Source organism: Rhinichthys klamathensis, unplaced genomic scaffold, assembly GCF_029890125.1.
Source record: "Rhinichthys klamathensis goyatoka isolate OS25496 unplaced genomic scaffold, OSU_Roscu_1.1 h1tg000845l_1, whole genome shotgun sequence".
In the NCBI taxonomy this organism is placed as follows: domain Eukaryota; kingdom Metazoa; phylum Chordata; class Actinopteri; order Cypriniformes; family Leuciscidae; genus Rhinichthys; species Rhinichthys klamathensis.
The window spans coordinates 163,170-187,195 of NW_026607219.1; the positions used below are offsets into that span (position 1 = coordinate 163,170).

The 24,026-nt window shown below is 40.6% G+C and overlaps 1 protein-coding gene across 9 annotated transcripts in view; it reads right to left on the reverse strand.

Annotated features, from left to right (window-relative positions):
- Positions 1–22,869, reverse strand: part of mcf2la (mcf.2 cell line derived transforming sequence-like a) — a 38,574-nt gene extending 15,705 nt beyond the window's left edge. For 7 of the 9 annotated variants that reach the window (XM_056243782.1, XM_056243781.1, XM_056243780.1 and 4 more), the window contains exons 1-8: positions 20,840–21,047; positions 20,459–20,550; positions 6,960–7,079; positions 6,730–6,846; positions 5,009–5,158; positions 3,965–4,089; positions 512–626; positions 96–215 (exon numbers count right to left, since the gene is read on the reverse strand). In XM_056243782.1, coding sequence (XP_056099757.1) covers positions 96–215; positions 512–626; positions 3,965–4,089; positions 5,009–5,158; positions 6,730–6,846; positions 6,960–6,971 — 639 coding nt within the window. In that variant the 5' untranslated portion in view covers positions 6,972–7,079; positions 20,459–20,550; positions 20,840–21,047. Of the gene's footprint in view, positions 1–95; positions 216–511; positions 627–3,964; positions 4,090–5,008; positions 5,159–6,729; positions 6,847–6,959; positions 7,080–20,458; positions 20,551–20,839; positions 21,048–22,864 lie in introns of those variants that run through there. The other 2 variants (XM_056243783.1, XM_056243784.1) reach the window with 1 other exon arrangement.
- Positions 22,870–24,026: the final 1,157 nt, after the last annotated feature.

Below are 24,026 nucleotides of genomic sequence, written 5' to 3' on the forward strand. Positions count from 1 at the left end.
TTTTTTGCAGTACTTAATTTTGTATCTGAATAATAGTATCATAACATCATCGAGAAATAAAAATAATAATAATTTGACAGCAGGTTAATACTTACGCAAGCTCTTTCTTCATGATTGGTCAGCTCTTTCAGGATATGTTCAGCGTGGGCGGGGCTTATTCCTACTTCCGAGAAGCCTGATAGTCTTTCATACACCAGGTCTAAATGACCTCTAACCTACAACACAGATGAACACATTACAACTACTGCTTCCATACAGAAGTTTAAGTTATAGCGCTAAAACTGAAATAAAAATAAATTAAAGCTAAATTCAAAAACTAATAAAAATGACAAAAGCACATATGACTGACTGAAACAAACTAAAATTAAATGGAAAATATAAAAATACAAGCTAATTCAAAATATTAATAAAGACTACAAAAGTAAGTAAATAATAATAATAAAAAAAAAACAATGCATCTCTACTGAAAACATGTTTAAGTGATACAGATGAACCGGTCTGTGTAGCTCACCTCCCTGTAGTCCTGCTCAAAATGCCGCAGTTGCAGACATTGCTCTAGCTTGGTCTGATGTTTGTCCCAAAAATCATCAAATGCCGTTTCAGTCTCATCTAATTGACCAAGCAACCTATAGAAAGAAAGAGAAGAATACTTCACCCAAACGGTCACCATTTGCTTTCTTCTGTGGAACACAGAGATATTTTGAATATGCAAGCTTCTTTTTACCATACATTAAAAACATACAGTGAACAAGAGGGCAAAAAGTATCACAAAAAAGTTGGGGTTTTTTTTGTCTTCTGAAACCAAAAGACACAGTAGCTTCCGAAGTCATACAAATCATGCCCACTATCATAGCTCTGAAATCTCATTCTGTATGTTTGACTGCGTCCATAAATAAAAACCTTGAAGGGGTCATCGGATGCAAAAGTCACTTTTATATGGTGTTTGCAAAACATGTGTCTTTGCAGTGTGTGGACACAACCACCATACAATGAAAAAAATCCATTCACTCTTTTTTTTTTCTCCTCAAAAAGCCTAAACAGTCTTAAAGGGATACTCCACCGGTTTTTCATATTAAACTATGTTATTCCCTTAACTAAGACGAGTTGATACATACCTCTCTCGTCTCAGTGCGTGCACTATATCGCTCTGTATTGCCACAAAACTATGTTAGCACTTAGCTTAGCCCAGTGCATTAAATATGGGCCAAGCAGAGAAGCGACCAAACACTTCCTCGTTTTCCCTATGTAAACACAGTTACTCGAGTAGTGTAACTTGACCTGGGCTGGTGACACAAAATAAAACGTTGCGCTTTTCTAAGCGTTTAAAATTGATGACTATATTGTATGGCGGAATACCATAACAAGTGCTTTTGAGCACTTCGACTTGGCGCAATAATATCTTCACTCGTGAAAAGTCCTCTTACCGGCTCCCGCTTCCTCTCCCCCTCCCTCTCATTTCCGTCAATACAACCAACGTGACTTTACTACCTGTGCTATTAGCAAACTGCAGATCATTTGCAATGGCGGACTTTGTAGATGATTATGACTTCTTTGTAGCAGACCCAGAGCCATATCTGTTTGAACCCGAGTACACGGAGGAGGAATTAGCTCTTATGGACCGTGAGAGGGAAGAAAGATATGATCCAGAACAGACCAGAGCTGGCGAAAGACCACGGGCAAACAGCAATTGGTGGTGCAAGTGTGACTGTTGCGAACTGATGCCGACCGAAATTGAGAGCCTGTGCTGTTTAGAATGGGACCAGGTATTGCCATCGAAGGTGGGGGTCAGTGTAGATCCAGAAGACCCTGGACAAATCGCATGTGTTGCGGCAAGCGACGCGTTTGCAGCGATGATTCACCCGGCAGTCGTAAAATTTTTCTTTCCTCTCACGGTCCATAAGAGCTAATTCCTCCTCCGTGTACTCGGGTTCAAACAGATATGGCTCTGGGTCTGCTACAAAGAAGTCATAATCATCTACAAAGTCCGCCATTGCAAATGATCTGCAGTTTGCTAATAGCACAGGTAGTAAAGTCACGTTGGTTGTATTGACGGAAATGAGAGGGAGGGGGAGAGGAAGCGGGAGCCGGTAAGAGGACTTTTCACGAGTGATGATATTATTGCGCAAAGTCGAAGTGCTCAAAAGCACTTGCTATGGTATTCCGCCATACAATATAGTCATCAATTTTAAACGCTTAGAAAAACACAACGTTTTATTTTGTGTCACCAGCCTAGGTCGAGTTACGCTACTCGAGTAACTGTGTTTAAATAGGGAAAACGAGGAAGTGTTTGGTCGCTTCTCTTTTTGGCCCATATTTTATGCACTGGGCTAAGCTAAGTGCTAATATAGTTTTGTGGCAATACAGAGCGATATAGTGCACGCACTGAGACGAGAGAGGTATGTATCAACTCGTCTTAGTTAAGGGAATAGCATAGTTTAATATGAAAAACCGGTGGAGTATCCCTTTAATAATCAAGCCGTTTGGATTTTCTGAGCAATATGATGTCATATTGCTCATGCTCCGCCCACAACCACTGACGGACTGTCCCGTATTAGCCATAGACAGTAAAAGAAATGGACAGAGCGATCTCATTGGAACTCAGTTGAGACAGTTGAAGCCCACTTTTAGCGATTTTTGAGAACTTCCGTGCCTGACGCGCAGACTCAGACCGACTCAAACTAAGCTTGATGACGTGAGCAACCTGTCTGACAGACGTTAATCTTCTAGTAGCTGTGCGTGAAAACTGCCAACGTTAATCTTGCAGAGACGGGGAACTTGAGCAAAGAGTTCTTTGGCGTGAGTGAGCAGGAGTAAGTATTCCGTTGCTTTTATGGACTCATTATCTATGGGCTTCTCCCTTGACGGGACGTCCCCCCGATTGCCTGCGAGCTTCTCCTGCTGTCTGTACGGTAATTTCTGTACAGCGCGACAGAGAGTCGAGTGGTTATGACGCAATCGTTAGCCTATTTTTACTAAATCTGTTTCTACGGGGCCATAATGTAACATAGAAGGTAATGGAGCCCTTTATACATTGTCGTGTTTCTTTAGAAATAAATAATGGACAAATGGAGTCTTTAAACGCCTCAGATGTAAAGTTATTCGCTGTCAAAGTGACGCCAAAATGACTGGGAGTCAATGGAAATGCTAACGCAAGTGAAGTTCTGCTACAACATGGCGGCACCCGGCCGGCTTCAACTTCCGGTCGATGGATTACCCCCTTGGTATTAGCATATTTCCCCTATTAGCATATTTCCACCCTCAGCCATTTGTATACTGTCCGCCAAGGCAGCACTTTAAGTGTCTTGTGTCGACTCGCCCCATGGAAGAAAAGGCTGGAGCAGTTGGTAAAAAGGGTGTTGTTTTACACAACCATTGAGGAATTTTAACCAAAGTATGTTACAAACTTTACATGAAGACCCTAAATAATCATACCAACTTGTGTAAAATAGGCACCCGATGACCTCTTTAAACAAATATAGCCACATCAAGATAATAAAGGCTGACAGCAGATGCCTGTGGATATTAACACACACACACATCCCAGAACGTTGCTTCAGTGAAAGGTCATGTGAGTAGAGCTGGACTTCCTGTAAGTTAATGCTCTTTTTGCATGCGTGTCTGTAGATTTGCTGTATAATCTTCACCAGGTGGCTTGTCTTGTTGTGTATGCAAAAGCACAGCTGACCAGAACAGCTTAATAAGGACAAAAACTGACCAAGGACACGCAACAGTCTGCTGCTGGATTGTAACCGTCTGGTCTCTCCTTTTTGCATTCCAGCGCGGTAGATGGTATCTTACACACACACACACACACACACACACACACACACACACACACACACACACACACACACACACACACACACACACACACACACACACACACACACACACACACACACACACACACACACACACACACACACACACACACACACACACACACACACACACACACACACACCTCTGAACGGTAGCCAGGTTCTCCAGTTCATCCTGGTTCATGGTGTAATCTGGATCTTTCACCAGCGGCTCATTGATGCTCTCCAGCAAACGTCCTCCCTGACAGAGAGCGATCCTCAAGTCATCCTGCACACACACACACAAAATAAACATGCTATTCAGTCCGAATGATGAACATGAATTATTTATGTAAACTTAAGGTTTGTTTATAGCTTATGGCCATGTGAATAATCCATGTTAAATTATTAATGATCTTACTGGACCCCTTGTCAAAGACTATGCCCAATACTGAATATATACAGGTCATTCTAAAAAAATTAGCATATTGTGATAAAGTTCATTATTTTCACAGACTTCCCACTGAGGTGCCTTGATACAGCACTCTGGGAACAGCCTATTTGTTCAGAAATTTCTTTCTGTCTTACCCTCTTGCTTGAGGGTGTCAATGATGGCCTTCTGGACAGCAGTCAGGTCGGCAGTCTTACCCATGATTGCGGTTTTGAGTAATGAATCAGGCTGGGAGTTTTTAAAAGCCTCAGGAATCTTTTGCAGGTGTTTAGAGTTAATTAGTTGATTCAGATGATTAGGTTAATAACTCGTTTAGAGACCCTTTTCATGATATGCTAATTTTTTGAGACAGGAATTTTGGGTTTTCATGAGCTGTATGCCAAAATCATCAGTATTAAAACAATAAAAGACCTGAAATATTTCAGTTGGTGTGCAATGAATCTAAAATATATGAAAGTTTAATTTTTATCATTACATTATGGAAAATAATGAACTTTATCACAATATGCTAATTTTTTTAGAAGGACCTGTATATATAATGACAAAACATAAAATAAATGACACGCAAAATGCAATCTATCTCCTTCAAGTATCATTTTGCTTTTGCATAATGAATAATAAAAAAATTATAATAATAAAAAATAATGTCCATTTAATTACATATTTGTAAGAAGGTGTGTTGAAGCAGAATAATATACAATAAGATGGTCATTATAAATAAACCCTGATGTTTAGTAATTTCACTTTGGTTTCTGACCTTCATCTTGTCCTTTTTCTCTGTGTGGATGGTTAGAAGGTTGGACGTGGCCTCGACATCATTGGGCAGTTCTGTCTCTGCCAGCTCTGTCCCGAAAGACTGGAGAGTCTGTGCTGTTTTCTTCACCATCAGAGCAAAACCTTCAATGGCCTACAGGCACAACAACACAAACCAAGAGTCACACATGCTGGATCAGTGCAAAACTACACCAATCACATAACAGCGAGATACCCAAACACACAAACGGCTGAGTGTGCAACAAATAAAAAACATCCACGAGCACTACAAACAAGTGCACAGTACTTAAACACAGCAGCCACAGATCAATGCGGACGTGCTGAAAATCAATTACTGATTACTTAAAAGCAAGTCCACATATGGAACGAGAAGAACTGCAATTCATTTGCTCAAGATGAAGACCGACATCCTCCTTGAGGACTCATTTTTTTAAATACCTCATCATAATGATGAAGAACAAAGACTTAAGGTGTGTTTGGAATGCTATTGCATTTGATCATACTACTACTAAAGATGCATAGTATGAAGATTAAAATGTCCACATTTACTACATGTACAGAATTCAGTGATAGTCCTTCAATCTCATGAGTAATAAATACACTAGGACACACACACAGACTGTTTTTTCATGTTTTATGGGGACTTTCCATAGACAATGGTTTTTAAACTGTACAAACTGTATATTATATCCCCTTACACTAACCCTACCCATCAGAGAAAACTTTCTGCATTTTTACATAAAAAAAACAAAACAAAACAAAAAAATAGATCACCTGTATGATTTATAAGCCGAGTTCCTCTTGGGGACCAAAAAATGTCCCCACAAGGACAAGGATTTCAGATATTGTCATCTTTGTGGGGACATTTGGTCCCCATAATGTAGGGTTTCCCAGGACACGCACACAAGCACACCTGAACAGTAGCCAAGTTCTCCAGTTCATACTGGTTCATAGTGTATTCTGATTTTTAACCATGATTTTTAATATCTATTAAAAATTCCATGTGTAAATCAATGACATATTACCCTATTTACACTACCGTTCAAAGTTTGGGGAACTTTTATTCAGCAAGGATGCATTGAAAAGATTAAAAGTGACAGTAAAACCATTTATAATGTTATAAAAGGTTTTCATTTCAAATAAATGTTTACAGCATGATACTAATTATAATAGAAATGTTTCTTGAGCATCAAATCAGCATATGAGAATGATTTCTGAAGGATCATGTGACACTGATGACTGGAGTAATGATGCTGAAAATTCAGCTTTGACATCACAGGAATAAATTACACTTTAAAATATAACATAAATAAGAGACTTCTTTCAAAAACATAAAAAAAATCTTTAGAACGGTAGTGTATTCCTGCAGTTATCAATAGACACCTCAATGACATACCCATGTTACATAAGAGGTCATGTGACAAATAGCATACTATAGTTTGAAATGTTTATTGTAGCATAATATACTATAGCACATACAGTAGAATACCATACACAGCATATACTGCACACTATATACTATAGCATTTCCTTCCTTTCAAGCTATTTTTTGTAAGCTTATGTCATTAACTCATTAAATAATTAGTTTTTTTTTGATCAGTCGTTCATTCATTGAGTGGCTTATACATCTAACCGATCCCGTCCCCACTCTTCATTTCTGCGTTCCACCCGTCAGTACTGTAGTGAAACTGGATCTGTACTCACGGTGCGGTGTGAAATCCATTTCTCGTGGCAGTACTCCTGCGTGCCGCCCAGTTCCTGCGTGAGCTGTGTGCGGTCGATGTAACTGTGGAGCTCAGTCACAGAGCTGAGCATGATCACCTACACACACACACAGTTCATAATATAGGCCACTTCTCTCATGTCAGCGTATAATCTATTTCACTACGCTCTTCATTAACCACACATGAGGCTGTGTGTGTGTGCGTACTTACCGGCACCTTCATTTTAAACTCATCCTTGTTAAACTTAAATAAGATGTCTGAGAGAGTCCGCTGGAAGAGTGTTGTGGGTCTCAGTACCAGCACCAGCTGCAGGTTGCCTGGGAAAGCGCCCTACAAAACACACAAACACATAGAAAACTAAGAAAAACATCTAAAACAGGCAAGCAAAATAAATATAAATACCAAAGCTTATGTTAGTGAGCCATTACATTTGACTGGTACAGCCTCCCTCCCACTGTCTGCATTGACACACACACACACCATCTATATTCTGTTGCCATGACAACTCAGTTTCTTGAGAGACCAGAGAGGCTAACAATGGTCTCACATATGCTTCCCTCCCTGAGCTCTCTCTTTCTCTCTCTCTCACACCCTCTATTTCTTAGTGAATGCATGAACACACACCCCCCTCATGCAGTTCTTATGTTTACAGTCTCTTCATTAAAATGCCTCCCTACTGGGCACCACGTCAAATCAAAAATATGTCCGCAGATCGATACAGAGCTGTGATTTTTGCATGGACTGTGGAGTGGGTCTCCTGACAGCTGAAGGGACAGCAGTGTAACTGACAGTGTGTGTGTGTGTGTGTGTGTGTGTGTGTGTCAGTAAGCAGTGAAGCAGAAAGAAGAGGCTTTACAACGTGACACTGAGAACTGATTTAAAAAACGTTGGTCCTGTATTATGAATGTATCTGACCACTAAAAATTATAATAATTATGTTTATTCAGTCACAATAAATAATTTCCTCGATAAGAACGGAATAAATATTAATTCAGTCTAGTATTAACTAATAAATATAAACATTTAACATGTTTAATCTAATTGATAACATTATGTGCCTATTAATTAATCAAATGAATCGCAAATGACCCCAAAAGATAATTTAAAGTCATTATTGTTTTAAATGAGAAAAGCATTAAAAAAGACATTACAAAAAGTAGTTTTAGAATGAAATATTTTATTTGACAAAATGTACACATAACCTTTTAGGCTACAGTCGCCATGATTTTTTTTTTTTTTTTTCAGAAGCTGCATTTACAGACCAAAAGAGTTTTCTTACAAACATTCTTCAAAATATATTTTTTCATGTTCCGCAAGAGAAGGAAAGTCATACAGAAGGAAGGTCATACAGGTTTGAAACAACACATGGGTGAGTAAATGAAGACCTCCGATGCAAAAGCCTCTAGAAGCCACCTATGTCAAAAATGAGGTAATAATATTGAGTGAATGCTCTCCGGACATAGTATATACGCTCATCAAATATTTCACTTCAAACTCACTAAATCCCAGCCTCAGCCCATTCAGAAATGTCGGTACTTAGGTAGAAACCTATACATAGGAGCCTGATAAAAATGTTAATATTAAAGGTGCAGTGTGTGACTTTTAGCGACATCTAGCGGTTCGGTTGCGAGTTTACACTAAGGGCTCAGCCCACTGCTCACCCCTCCCTTTCGAAGAAGCTACGGTGGCTAAAACGGGACAAACATCGTCGTCTGAGACAGCAGAGAATAGTCAGCGTAAACCAAGTTTCTGTTCCACAGTCCATCATAAACCACATCATGGATAAAGTTTCAGGTGAGGATCAAGGGTCTTAATACATAATATAATAATAGTGTGGCGAGGGGGGCGTGGTTCAGCGAAGTCTGTAGCGGGAGAGCGAGGGCGGAGCTGAGCGGTGAGTAAGTGGGTCAAGTTCAAATGACAAACACCTGTTTGTGATTTCAGTAATTGGCGTGAGGAGACCGCATATAAGCGGGCCGTGCGGACAGCATTTTGAGAGAGGCTGGGAGCTCGTGCACGTCGCGTGAGAAGCTGTGACCAGTGAACGGAGTGTTGCTGAAACTTTGACACGTGAAGCTGTATCCAGCGGGAAGAGTACTATTGGAATTGTGTCCAGTGAAGCTGTGTCCAGCGGGAAGAGAATTATTGTCTACTGTTTATTTTGCCTTTTTTATATTCTGAGTTAACTTTGTTTGAGCGTGATTACGCGCTGAAAAGGGGGAAAAGCCTCTTAAATAAAAGTGCACGAGTCCCAGTATTCGCCGACCCCGTGTTTCCTTCCATCATCCAAACACAAACGAACCTGTTATTTATCACACTGGTGCCGAAACCCGGGATGGAAGGAGAGGCCGTCGCCAGGCCACCTCTGGCATCGCCGTTTGCGGACATTATCAACGCGCTCGCGGGCCTCCATCAACAACATCAAGAGGCTCTGCTGAAGATGGAGGAGCATCAACAACATCGTTTCGAGGCCCTCCTCCAGACCCAGCACGAGGACCGCAAGCAGTTCCGGAGCTGGATAGACCGGGAGGCTCGGGCGTCTACATCGTTGGTCCCGGCCACGGCCCTTCCCCTCCACAAGATGGGTCCCCAGGACGACCCGGAGGCGTTCCTGGACCTCTTTGAGAGGTCGGCCGAGGCCGGGGGCTGGCCGCCCGCGGACTGGCCCATGCGTCTGATCCCGCTGCTCTCGGGAGAAGCACAGATCGCCGCTCAGCAGTTGCCAGTCCGCAACCTCCTGGTCTATGAAGACCTGAAACGCGCCATTCTTCAGCGGGTCGGCCGGTCCCCGGAGCAGAGTCGTCAACAGTTCCGCTCCATGGAATTCGGGGAATCCGGCCGACCCTTCATCTTCGCGCAACAGCTCCGGGACGCATGCCGCAGATGGCTGGTGGCCGAGGACCGCGGCGTCGATGGAGTCATCGAGTTGGTGGTACTGGAGCAGTTCATCGCCCGGCTGCCAAAGAAGACTGCGCAGTGGGTCCAGTGCCACCGCCCGACGTCGCTGGACCAGGCCATCCAATTGGCAGAGGACCAGCTGGTGGCGTGCCCAGGGGTTGGCGATCCCCTCCCGACATCTCTCTCTCTCTCTCCCTTCCTCTCTCTCCCTCTCTCGCCCTGTCCCCGCTCCCAGGTCCCGAGGCGGCTTCCCACCGCGCCCGGCGCCCAGCTGGAGGACCGGGCCCGCAGCTGAACCGGTCCATGCACCTCGTGCGCAGCCCCGGGGAACCCCATCGACGGTTGGCAGCTCGCCAACCCCGACCCCTGCACTCTCCTCACGCCAATCACCTGATCCACTTCCCGCCACTGGGATGGCGGGGAGGCCTGGGCCGGCCTGCTGGCGTTGCGGGGACCCTGGACACTTTGTGGATAGGTGCCCGGTGATGGAGGTCGGAACGGTGATCAGGGTCCCCGATGCGCCTCAGGTTGCCCCCGATCAAGCTGGGTTGTACCAAATTCCAGTAAGTCTAAAGGGGGGTACCTATCAGGCTTTGGTGGATTCAGGTTGTAACCAGACCTCCATCCATCAAAGCTTGATTCACCCAGTGGCATTGGATAAGAGCCGCATGGTTAAGGTTCGGTGTGTGCACGGTGAGGTGGTGGGATACCCCTTAGTGCCAGTCATTATTCAATTTCGGGGACAAAAGCATAGTGTGGAGGTGGCAGTTAACCAGCACCTCCAGCACCCGCTAATTTTGGGGACCAATTGGCCGGGGTTCAAAACGTTATTGGCTCATTTATGTACGGGTGCTTCTGGGTTAAGAAAGAGGCAGGAGAAGAGAGCGGTGGTTCAGGTTGGAGAGGCTGTACCGGGACCCTCGGGCCCTGTCTCAGAGGAACGGAGTGCGTCAGAAAGGGAAATCTTTTCTGACCGCGATGATTTTCCTCTGGAACAGTCCCGAGATGAATCGCTTAAAAATGCGTTTGATCAGGTCCGCGTGATCGACGGACAGCCTGTCCACCCAGACCAGCCGCTCTCATATCCTTATTTTGCCGTGATAAAAGACAAGTTGTATCGGGTGACCCAGGACACCCAGACAAAGCAAGATACAACTCAGTTGTTAGTTCCAAAGAGCCGCCGGGAAATGCTTTTTCAGGCGGCTCACTGTAATCCAATGGCTGGGCATTTAGGGCAAGAAGCTACACTAAATCGCCTAATGACCCGATTTTTTTGGCCGGGCATTCACGAGAATGTGCGCAGGTGGTGTGCGTCTTGTCGTGAATGTCAGTTGGTGAATCTAAGACGGGCGGTGGGGGTATGTGGCGAGGGGGGCGTGGTTCAGCAAAGTCTGTAGCGGGAGAGCGAGGGTGGAGCTGAGCGGTGAGTAAGTGGGTCAAGTTCAAATGACAAACACCTGTTTGTGATTTCAGTAATTGGCGTGAGGAGACCGCATATAAGCGGGCCGTGCTGACAGCATTTTGAGAGAGGCTGGGAGCTCGTGCACGTCGCGTGAGAAGCTGTGACCAGTGAACGGAGTGTTGCTGAAACTTTGACACGTGAAGCTGTATCCAGCGGGAAGAGTACTATTGGAATTGTGTCCAGTGAAGCTGTGTCCAGCGGGAAGAGAATTATTGTCTACTGTTTATTTTGCCTTTTTTATATTCTGAGTTAACTTTGTTTGAGCGTGATTACGCGCTGAAAAGGGGGAAAAGCCTCTTAAATAAAAGTGCACGAGTCCCAGTATTCGCCGACCCCGTGTCTCCTTCCATCATCCAAACACAAACGAACCTGTTATTTATCACAAATAGTAATCAGCTGATTGTCTCACGAACGTAACCAGCACATTTCTCCCCACATAGCAAACCCATAATACAGCGAGGGAGAAGAACCATATGAAACTATGCAACTATATATTTTTTCTAACAGGGTAGTAAAAGTTTAGCTGGCTAATATGAGCTGTTACTGTGGCTGAGATGGTTAAAGCGTAAAGCCTTGTTTATACTGGACGCGTCCGCATGAGCCCAAAGGTGCGTGCGGCAAAAATGACGTGATTGTAACAGCGCGCGCCTCCGCATCCCCTAGACACCACTTACTACACACAATAGGCTTTTTTTCTCTGATTTTGGAAACTCGATCGACTTAAAATGCTTCCAAGATCGACGGGTTGGTGATTCCTGTAACTGTTTTACGGTCAATGACAAGAGTAGCCTACTAATCAGCTGTCTCACGAACTTAACCAGCACATTTATCCCCACATAGCAAAGCCATAACACAGCGAGGGAGAAGAATTAAGTTACATGAAACAATCCAACTACATATTTACACCACTGACAAGGGAAAAGTCACTACTCACGGTGTTTGACTAGCTTCTTCTAGCTTCCTGCTGCTTCTCTTTCAAGGTAGTGACGAAACGCGCTCTGTAACGCTGTTTGTTCGCTGTCGGCTACGGTAGAAACATGACGTCACAATATGGCGACCTTCATAGAAGGCGATTCCCGCGCCTCTGTAGATATAAATGCCTCATTCTAAGGTAATAAAAACATTACGGTTTATTAAGTAAGTTCTTTATACACCACTGAACACATAGTTATGGATGTCATATTGCATTTCTGTTAATAGATACTCAAAAATGTTACACATTGCACCTTTAAAGAAAAATGTTAGATGGATTTTGAGGCTTTTGTATCTTAAGTCTTCAAAATGTAAATAAACCATTTAAATTTTTGGGCAAACTATCCCCAAAATATGATTTATTGATTTTATTTTTCATACTCTAAATAAGAAACTAAAACTGCCAGTAGGTGGCGGTAAATGTGTAAGACATTGAGTCATTCATTCATTCGATTCGTTCATATGGTTGATTCATTCAGGAATCAAGTAAATGGCTCTCTTTATGAATCACCCGATTGATTCGCTCAAAACACGGATTCATTCGGTAATTGGTAATGAAACAACACAGTGTTACTTTGAGCCGCACAACAGTTCTGCTCTGGCTTTATAGGTAATCATTTCATTGGCAAAATTGAGCAAAAATAGACAATATTGTGTCTAAAATGTAACAATTATTTATTGAACTGTTGTATAAAATCAATATCACATGGCACTATTCGGGACAAAAACAGCACTTGTGTGATATTGCGCAGGTTACATGTGTAATAATGCTAAATCATATGATATAAAAATAAGACTAAAGTTCATACAGGTGCATTTTTGCTCAAACTCCTGTTTGTAGCATAAATAGTGCTGGTTTAAACCAAAACCCCAAATTAAAATTCAAGCCAAATTTCATTAGCATGTCCTGATGCATCGTCACTGCATTCAAATGCACCCAACTGCCCAGTCACTCTGTCCACAGATTTAAAGGGGGTGGCGAGATGCACAATCGGGATTTGTTATCAACACTTGAGCCATCCCAAGAATCACAGTCAAGTCCGTACAGCTCAGCGGGAATCTGCCAAACATGAGATAATCCTACAGTGGGCTGATCTCACAGTCTGCCACGCTGAAATGCCTCCAGCTCTGGGTTTCGAGGGAAATTTGTGTACCGTGCCCCCCTTTTTTTCTTGGACAGTGCCGTTGTTTGTTTGTATTCTCGTATAACAATTAGGAAAAAGTGAGATTCAAGGGCTAATGAGAATCATTAGAGTGGCAATTGGACGTTTGTTTGCAGAGTGGACCTCAACACTATGAGATATGCTGATTTGTTAACCTCACACCAGAAATTTTACATATTCGGCACATAACTCGTTAGATTTGAATGGATATCAAAGCATCTGGCTTGTTGAGCAAGAACGCAACTACCTAGCAACCGCCAAAACACACTAAAAACAGAAAAAATATCATTTATTAACATCGTTCCATTGTACTCTTCTTTGTATACAATGTCCAAAGCAATTGTCAAATCCAAATGAGCAAAAGATTTCCCATTCATAATCATAATGCCCATAAAGACTCACTCAGTTCCATTAAAAACCTCATGTTTGATTGCTGACAAAGGAGTCCCCTCAAATTGAACCCCGCCTTTATATTACCATGACAATATCCTGTTCCTCTAAGGGCAGATTGGCCATGCTTGTCCCAAACACACTGGCAATAACGGAAGAGTCACAGGGGTCGGCTGTGAGCACAACAGGAAGTCGGAGAGAAACGCCCCATTATTGAGTCCTCCATTAAAGCTCATTCAAGCAGATGTGACCAACACAGCTCCTCTTTTAGGAAGCTTTAGTAAACCGCTGTGTGTCTGTGATTGTATTACACGATTGCCTTGGGCCTCTCATAAAGACTGCAATTACAAGATAACGTACCATTGGTCTCGTTGCGTTCAGAAAATTAATTGAATATGGTTACATACACAGTGCGAACACACACCCTATGTTTTCCCAAATTAACAACTCCATGTTTCTCCATGTTGCAGTGAAAATGTGGTCACCCTCCCTTCCCCCATAACCGCTCACTCACGGCATTATTATTATGTGTGTGTGTGTGTGTGTGTGTGTGTGTGTGTGTGTGTGCATAGTGCTCGTGTGTAAGGACTGCAGTAGTGTTTGTCAACACATTGTCGATGCTGATAATGATACCTAGAGAGCAAGGATGCTAATGGGTCATACATCTATTTGTGTGTAGAGATGAACATATGGGACAAACATCACTAACACACACACACACACACACACACACACACACACACACACACACACCACACTTTCCAGAAATGAAACAGGAAAATAACAGGATATTGAGAGTGAGAACAAGTGTGAGACAGAGAAAGGAATTACTATGTGCATTTATGGGGGTGTAACTCAATGTTCTCCTGGGAAAGCCATGCGTGTGTGTGTGTGGAGATGGAGAAACCGTGTCTCCAGGGAGCAGCTGCCACGACACTGATACACCAGACTAATCAGACACGTGGCACGTGGAATTCAATTAACGTACACACACACACCTCCAGTCCAAAAACCGACTGCATTTCCTGATTCAATACACAATTCTAATTCAATTACTTTTTTGGTTAAATTGGATAGTAAAATGAGCCACACAGAGCAGAGAAATGCAGCTCATTAAGGCCCATTTTTACCAACAAAACCAGAAAAATTCCAATAAATAGCAAGGAATCTAAATCCCAGTGACCCTAATTCTCACCTCCGTGACCTTTCACCTCAGGACTAACCTCATATACCCTGTGCGAAAATCACTGTTATGTACAGCTCAACGTCACAGGTGAAACGCCTCCTCACCAGCGCGTTTCACTCTTAATAACCGTGGATGGACGTGAGGAACCCAATGAGGTGTGTGTTGAGTCACACTTACAGGGTACAAGACACTGATGAAGTCACTGAGCGCCAGGAGAAAATACAGATGGCATAAAGCAGTTCTTATGACTGAAAAGCACCTAAAAACATCATAAATGGTTGAACTTATCAGCTAGTCTCATGTAGGGACAGGTTTAGCTGACATACACTCTTATAAATAAAGCTTCTTTATTGGCATCGATGATTTCAAGAAGAAACTTTAACATCCATAGAACCTTTGCATTCCACAAAGGATCCTTTATAGATCATTAAAATGTTCTTCACACTAAGAAAGAAAAAAAAAAGGGTATTTTACGAACTGTTCACTGAAATGTTCTTTGGGGAATTTGACATTGACGCTTTATTTTTAAGAGTGTTCGTCAGATTGGAGTGAACATCTGATTATCCACTACAAAAACCATTGCCTGATCCATATATATAATAAAGTCTGGGAATTGGCTACTTCAAAGACTCTACCCGTAGGGTAAAAATGGACGTGGATGCTTTTTTCCCCCTTTTACTGCAGATGTCATTGGGTAGACGCTCTCCTGTCTTTTAACACACGAGCCTCTTAACAACCTCCCTTGAGACGCCGGAGAGAGCACTGAAGGAGATGCCCATCCACGCTTTCAGGTCAAAGAAAGGAAATGTTCACCATAATAAAAGACCTCCAAACACAGCTAGTCTGGAGGCTGAAGCGCTCCACCGCTGGATGAACTGAGAGGGAGGAGCGTAATAAATGCTTCTTTTGTTCATTCGATTATTATTTATGAGTCATTGTGGAAACAACAGTTCATGCTGTACATATAACCCTTAACAAAACTAAATAAAATAAAATTTACATTTTAATAAAAAATTAATAAAATATGAGTTTTAGAAAGTGTATGACAGATAATGATCATGAGATGTTATATGGGATTTATGTTAAAAGAAATGTGTTTATGTGTATGTGTGTGTGGGGGGCAGATCATTGGTCATCCATTGCAAATATTACAAGGATAGTACAATATTTCAATTTAGCAACATTGGGGAAGATGTTTATCTGTGCCCAATTATCATACATTAGCATCCATTAGCACACATTAAAATTTCCTAAAGTGAATTAGATTGGGCCATACGGGGACTAGTTCCGTCAGACTTCTTTGTTCATTGGTGCATGGTGTAGAACGCACAAAATTGCACCAAATCTAAATGCAAATAGATTAATAGCACCAATTCTAACAACAAAAAATACATTAATGAGAGTGTGCACAAGGGATTTTGATCCATGTTAAAAGAAATGAAGAAAGTGACGAACACACTTGCAATTAGGCCGTAAATGAAACGCATTAAGAACATCATTAACCAATGTAACGCATAGCACAAGCAAACCCGAACGTCAGCATTGCTTCCATGATATATACTGTCTTATTGTTCTTAATTTGGTCATTTATGAAGCAACACCATTTGTAATTGAGTAAATATGACCTATAAGGACTACAGCACACAATGGGCTTCATTTCGAAATTAATTATTATGTATAATGTTACTAGGACTTTGTATATTTTGAATTGATTCCAGACACGTGTAGGAAAATCTCCTCTGGCCGTTCCACACCAGCTGCACTGCTGATAACCATTACCAATCAGCCATATGCGCTGTGACGGAGGTTAGAGAAAGAAAGGAGTAGATTAAGTGCTTGTGTGTGTGAGGAGAGAGAGAGAGAGAGAGAGAGAGAGAGAGAGAGAGAGAGAGAGAGAGAGAGAGAGAGAGAGAGAGAGAGAGAGAGAGAGAGAGAGAGAGAGAGAGAGAGAGAGAGAGAGAGAGAGAGAGAGAGAGAGAGTGAATGAGAAGAAAGGAAAAAGGGGAGGGAGAGAGAACTGTATGTTGGTACAGCAGGGTAAAAGCTCCACTTAAAAAATACTCTTTTTTTTCCCTGGTAACAAAAATTGTGTCAAATGATGAAATATAAAAATAAATAAAAACTATATTAATGGAGCAACCAAATTCGTTTAAAACTATTAAAACTAGACACAAAATTAAGTAAATAACTACCAAACCTACTAAATTGAACCAAATTCAATAGTTTGGGGTCAGTAAGTCTGTTATGCTCACCATGGCTGCATTTATGTGATCAAAAATACAGTACAAACAGTAATATTGTGAAATATTATTACAAGTTAAATTAAGTGTTTGCCATTTTAATATATGTTAAAATGTAATTCACTCCTTTTCAGCATCATTACTCCAGTCTTCAGTGTCACACGATCCTTCAGAAATCATTCTGATATTATGATTTGCTGCTCAAGATTTTTTTTTTTATTATTAAAAATATTTAAAAGTTATTTTCTGCTTAATATTTTTGTGTAAACTTTAGTCGTCTTATTTGATGACGAGAAAATCCAATTTCAATTCAAAATCTTCAAAATTTAAAAAATGTCTTGGCCACTTTTCATGCATCCTTACTGAATATTCTTAAAACAACAACAACAAAAACACTTACTGACCCCAAACTTTTGAACATAATGCCCTTTTTGTCATCATATGCAAAAATACTATAGATACAGTAAGATATTCTAAGTAACATTTTTACCCAGGAGGCCTCTCACCGGGTTAAAACCTGAAAACCTGCAACCAATATGAAGATCTAAAGTGCAATTTGACAGGAAGGTTGAAAGTTAAATAAAGAGAAAGAGAGCGAGGGACATGAGACAAAGGAAGAATGATAATCTTGTTATTTCATTATTGTCAAACCTCTGACATCAACCACTGCAGCAAAATGCATTATGGCTATGAAACAGAGATAAATTCCTCTCTCTTCATGGCGCAAGATAATCCTGGAGTGTGTCATTTCTCTAAACTAAAGTGGGTTTGTGGGGAATGTAAAATAAACCTCTCTATCATCAACACAACCACACAGTAAAAACAATCTGAACACGAGACGCATACTCTGATATAGATCTGATGTCACAAATACATTCAAGCCTGTTAAAAGACAAAAGTTTGACTCTCACAATAACTGACATTAGAGTACTTCAACATACACTCGAAGAAAAAAAAGGTTCTATATAGAAACTTAAGGATTCAGTCAGGCGCTTCATATTTAGAACCTTTTAGTGGTTCCCATTGTGGGATCAGTTTGTGGATTTAGTTCATTTTCTTTTAATTCAGTTATTATTTTGATGACATTTTATGAATTAAACAGCTTGTAAACAATTTACCACTTAACATAACCCGGTAAACATGAACGTTTTATGCAATCATGCATTCAAGACGTTTCTCCTAACCCTTTGGGCATAAAGGGTCCTTTAAAACTCAGTCAAGATCTACATAGAACCCCAATGAACCTTTTTCCCCCTAGGAGTGCACAGTGATCATGTTTCAATGAGCATCTGCCGACTTTTCAACGGAAATTAAATATTAAGAGCATGTTGCTCATTACTATCACTTAGTAACACTATCCATTCACACTATTAAATGGACACTAATGTAAAGAGTTATGAGAAATAAGTGAATAATTCATTTAGTCGCTTAAGACCAGCTCTCATCTTTAAAAATTAAATCAGTCATTCATTACATGATGGGATGATAAACAATCTGTCTGTTAAACTGGGCCTTGTTTACCAAACCAAGTTTCAAGTGTCACTGTCGTATAAAAGTTTGGAGTCAGTAAGATAATTAATACTTTTATGCAACAAGGATGCATTAAATTTAATCAAAAGTGACAGTAAAGACATTTATAATGTTGCTGAAGATTTCTTTCAAATAAATGCTGTTCTTTTGAACTTCATCAATTCTTCAATTCATCAAATAATTCTGAAAAAAATGCACAACTATTTTCTACATTGATCATAATAAGACATGTTTCTTGAGCAGAAAATCAGCATGTCAGAATGATTTCTGAAGGATCATGTGACACTGAATACTGGAGTAATAATGCTGAAAATTCAGCTTTGATCATCACAACCTGCACAGACTTGCAATTCTAAAACCATAGAATCTTGTTTTTACAATTTCTCCCTTGCCTGCACTGCAATTCAAAGACAAGTAAACAGTCGAGACCAAAAAATATAAAAATTTCAGTTGAAAATTTTTCTTGATCACCTATTTGATTCCAGTAGCGTTTTTGAGTGCTGACCCTATTAAACACAGTTAATCTGATTAGCCCACTGACCTCTCCCTACTGACCATCATACACACACTTGTTGACAGCCAAGAAGAGTTTACCAGGAACATAATAGCACTGATGATCACTGCAATCCACACTCAAAACCAGCTAATAAAGAACAGCTGCGAACATAACTTGAGATCATTTGTGCTTTCAGTGTGCTGTGTTTAAACACTTGTGGATGTCTGCAGCATGCGGTGCTGTGGTGCGCTAGCTAGACGTCTCTGTGGTGGATTAAATATTTACTGTTTCTATGAAAAGAACCGAGGGCCTTGTTTAGATGCCTTGGTATAACGCTGAAATTCTGCCTAATCCACTCATACAGCCCGAGGCACCTGCCTGTCAGCTCCTATTCTTCACACAGCATGGAAAAAACAACACACACATGCACACGCAAAAGTTTCCTCGTCCATATGGACACGCAAAGAGATTTCATCTTAGAGTGTTGAAACACATGCACTGCATTTTTTCCTCAGTATTTTTCCCAAGTGCAAATGATTACTTCAAAAGCAAAATGACAAGTTAACAAGTCTTGTTTTCTGAATTTTGTGTTTCCAAACTTAAGTGACTACACTTAAAGGGATAGCTCACCCAAAAAAGAAAATTCTGTCATCTTTTACTCATCCTGAAGTTGTTTCAAACCTGTATGAGTTTCTTTCTTCTGCTGAACACAAACGAAGATATTTTAAAGAATATGGGAAACCACTTCCATAGTATGACAAACAAATTCAATGTCAATGGGGTCCATCAACTGTTTGGTTACCTCCAAAATATCATCCTTTGTGTTCAGCAGAAAAAAGAAATTCATACAGGTTTGAAACAACTTGTGGGTGAGTAAATGACAGAATTTTTAATTTTGCAGAGAACTATTCCTTTAAGTAACTTTGCACTGGAAAACAAGACAAAGCTACTGAAACCAATTGCAGTGTGGAATTCTCTTAAAGGGAAAGTTCACCCAAAAATGAAAATTATGTTTATTTACTTACCCTCATGTCATTTCCAAAACTTATGACTAATGTCTATCTTCTGTGGATAACAAAATAATATATTCTGAAGAACAGTTTTTGTCAGTCAATCAGGACCAAAACAATATTGGACCCCATTGACTTTCATTGCATAGAAAAAACAAAACATTGAGACATTAAGTTGTGTTCCACTTAGGAAACAGTACGTCACACAGGTTTGGGTGAGTAAATAATGACAGAATGGTCATTTTTTTGGTAAACTATCCCTTTAAATATAAAAGTATGATGTTCTCTATCGGAATAAACATTTAAGCACATGCACATCCCATTTTTGTTCTCTCTCTAACACACACACGCTGAGGGCTCACCGCGATCCGCAGCAGTGTCCCCTTCACTGATGCCCATCTGTCTTGCCGGCGGTCAATGACCAGGATGAAGCCGACCCCCCGTCGAGCTGAGACTGAAAATCAAAAAGACACCATCACCATGGCAGCAGGGGCGCACACACACACACACACTTCCAAAAATCATAAACATTGACATACTGAAGATGTCAGATGCCTTAAAAGCCATCATTAAACAGGTCTCTACTAACTAACAAACACACTGCAGTCATCCTTACACATCAGACTGGCAAATTAACCAGCACTCTGTATACAGGAAACATATTTCATTTATGAGGACACATCTGCATTTGCCCCCACACACTCAAAATGTAGCCAAAAGCGTATCAATACACAGAGACGTACGTTGAAAAGCACTAGCCCAGAATGCAAGCGTAGCGCAGAGATGCTGAGCTGGTTGCTACGTCCATCACCATGGAGAACGCCAGCAGAATCAAGCTGCTTTTTAGTGACCGAGGCAGCGGAAAAATCCAATTGCACACTCCTGATATTAAAAAAAAAGCAGCTTGAATGTACAGAAACAACCCCTAATGCTGATATTCCAAGTGTCTTTCTTCCCTTCAGTGCACCTTTGCTTTCAGCCCCTCTGTTTATGGTTCCATTTGAATGAGTGCCACCGTAGGCACAGACCGGGAGAACGGCTACATTTTGCCTCCCCCTCTACAGCGACCAATCGTGCAGCATCAGGTGCTCCCTCTCAACCTATCAGAGCTCAGGAGAGCGCTGATGGACAGACACCCAGAGACTAGCTTGAATTGCGAATACAGAATGTGGGTGTGGGATAGGTGCGGATTGATAATGAAAGCTCCTCCCAATAGAAACTGGCACTGCAGATACTTGTGTATCAAATCTGCCGCCATTACGCTGACATACAGATTGTGTGTCTCTTCTCCTGGCTCACGTTACCGCTCCCGCCTTCTCCACCAAATTTTCACACTCCCATCCCTTTTCTCTCCTCTCAATACCACCTCCCCTGTCCCCCCTCTAAGCCTCTGGCTGTTTTTTCTCAGGAACGTTTGCTCTCCACTCCTTTCATAGCGGAGGGTGAGATTAAGAAGGAAAGGAGAGATATGTAGGGGTCTTATCAGCTGAAAAAGTCTCTGTGTAGAGCTGCACTGACATTGACTAATGACCTTGAGTGTCTGTCAGTAATAAAGATCAGAAATCTGATTACAAACATCACTGTAATTATAACCTTCCATTCAAAGGCTTCTGGGGGGGTCCTAAAGCCATTGGGTGCTTCATTGCACATGATTTATGGTCATACTGGTGCTTAGTCCATTACTGTTTTTAATTATTGTTCGGTGTTGTTAGTGCATTTTATTAAGAGCGACATGTAATATCATTTTTTAAATTCTAGATAGCTGGATGCTTTGAGTGAACAATGGGACGAAGATATATTCAATAGAGAGCATTTGCATTTTCATTGTTAACACAAAAAAATATATGACCGCAAGATATTTGGGTTCGACTGTAAATTGTTAAATTAATTAAAATATTACAATTTTAATATTGTAGATATTTTGCCAGAAACCACAGAGAAAAATCAGGACAATGTCTTACAAATCTTTGGATGAATTTTACAAATACATTGTTTTGGTTATATTTATATTAAAAAAAGTGGTTATATTTCATAAAATAAAATGAAAACAAACGCCAAAAAAGAAACAAATAAATAAAAAACAAACAGATTAAAATAAAATAAACAAAAACAAAATAAAAACAAAAATAATAAAATAAAATAGACTTCTGGCATTGCGGCATAATTTTCAACCACATTTCCCTGATTGCATTATGTGTCCAGAGAGTAGCATAATGATGTTTTAATTTATTTAAATTAGCATTAATTCAAGGTAGTATTTATTTTTTTATTTTTTTTGCATTACAATACTTTGGGGCTAAATGCACTTAACTGTCGTGAAAATAATGCCACGATACAATTAAAGGTTTTCTGGTCAATGGTTTTCTTCAAGTAAAACAATTTCCTATTACTTTCTTTTGTGTTGAAATATGACTAGGGCACATTCTTGAGGGTTTTCATGACGTTCACCGCTTTATTTCATGAGCTGCAGTATTTTGCTCCAGGACTCCTCTCATTCACCAAACCAGAACCAAATTAAAACCCCATCGGCCATTTTCAGCATGAATAAATCCATCTAATTACTCAATCACCCCCCCTCCCTCTCTAGTTTCTCATGGGAATAATGGGAATGCAGAGAGAGTGACAGAAAGGACCAGAATCACTCTTTCATTAGAATATTAACAAGGGGTGTTAAATTAAAGAGGATTTCACAGGATCAGCAAATAGACCAATGCACTACTGAACTGAATTAATATTTTTTTTTAAAAGAAGAAAAAAAGAAGGTATACACATGCTAATTAATTCAACACCTATTGGTTACTTATTGATATGATGGCATTTCCAAGTCAATAATAACAATAAATGTATTTCCCTGAGAATCTCATGTATTCAGATTATTCACAAACTAAGAATGCATATGTAAAACAAGGGGCATTAAGATCACCTTGTTAACCATGTACATAATCACACATTCTAATTTAATATGCATGATGAATATTAATGAGGCACCAGTCACACACACACACACACACACACACACACACACACACACACACATTGAATTGCAAAAAGCATGATGTTACAATGGGAAAGCATTAGTTTGCCCCCTTCTGTCCAATTCAAGAACTAAAAGAAAACACCAAAATATTTCTCCCCCAGTCTCTCATATACAGTCCAGTGATTTGAATAAATAAAATAATATAAATCATAATTTAAATACATAATTTTATTATTATTTTTAATAATTCTAACAGGATTCGCAGGGTAATTTATTGCTCCCACACTTTTCAATCGCTGATCATCACTGGATTTTAAATCATGTTCGATTGGGGCATGTCAGGTAGACATTTTTGGAATTAGATTAGAGTATTAGAATACATTAAAACACACTCCAATAAAACCCTCAATGATGACTGAGGTTATCACACTGGTTTCCATGTAAGTCTACACTATCTACCAGCACTTCTTAAATAATGACTTTTATAGGTTTTATGAAAAATATATATTTTCACATTCCCTGATATTTCAGAGATTCCCATGAATCTAGGAGCCCTGGTTATTTTTTTTGTGTAAGTGCTGGAAATGACTGATCCCTCCACCTCCTGTTTTCTCACCTGGGAATGCTGGTCAGGTATGTCAGCACATTGTGAAACTCCTGTTCCTCCAGCTCACCAAACGCCGGGTACTCTGGGAAAATAATGATGGGGCTGCCATTTTGTCCTCGGCCACCTGGAAACGCAGAGTTGGAAGAATGCAGCTGTTAGCAATTTCTGTTTAAGACACAGCATGAATATTAAACATCTATTTAATTTTGCCTTGTACCCATTTGCACTGTTATAATATATGAAACCCTGCAGATTAAGAGTGGACATAACCAGTGACCTGGAAGCAGCGTTAACCTCCTGAAATCCCCTGAACTCATTTATAGCCATGACTGACCTCAGATCTGAG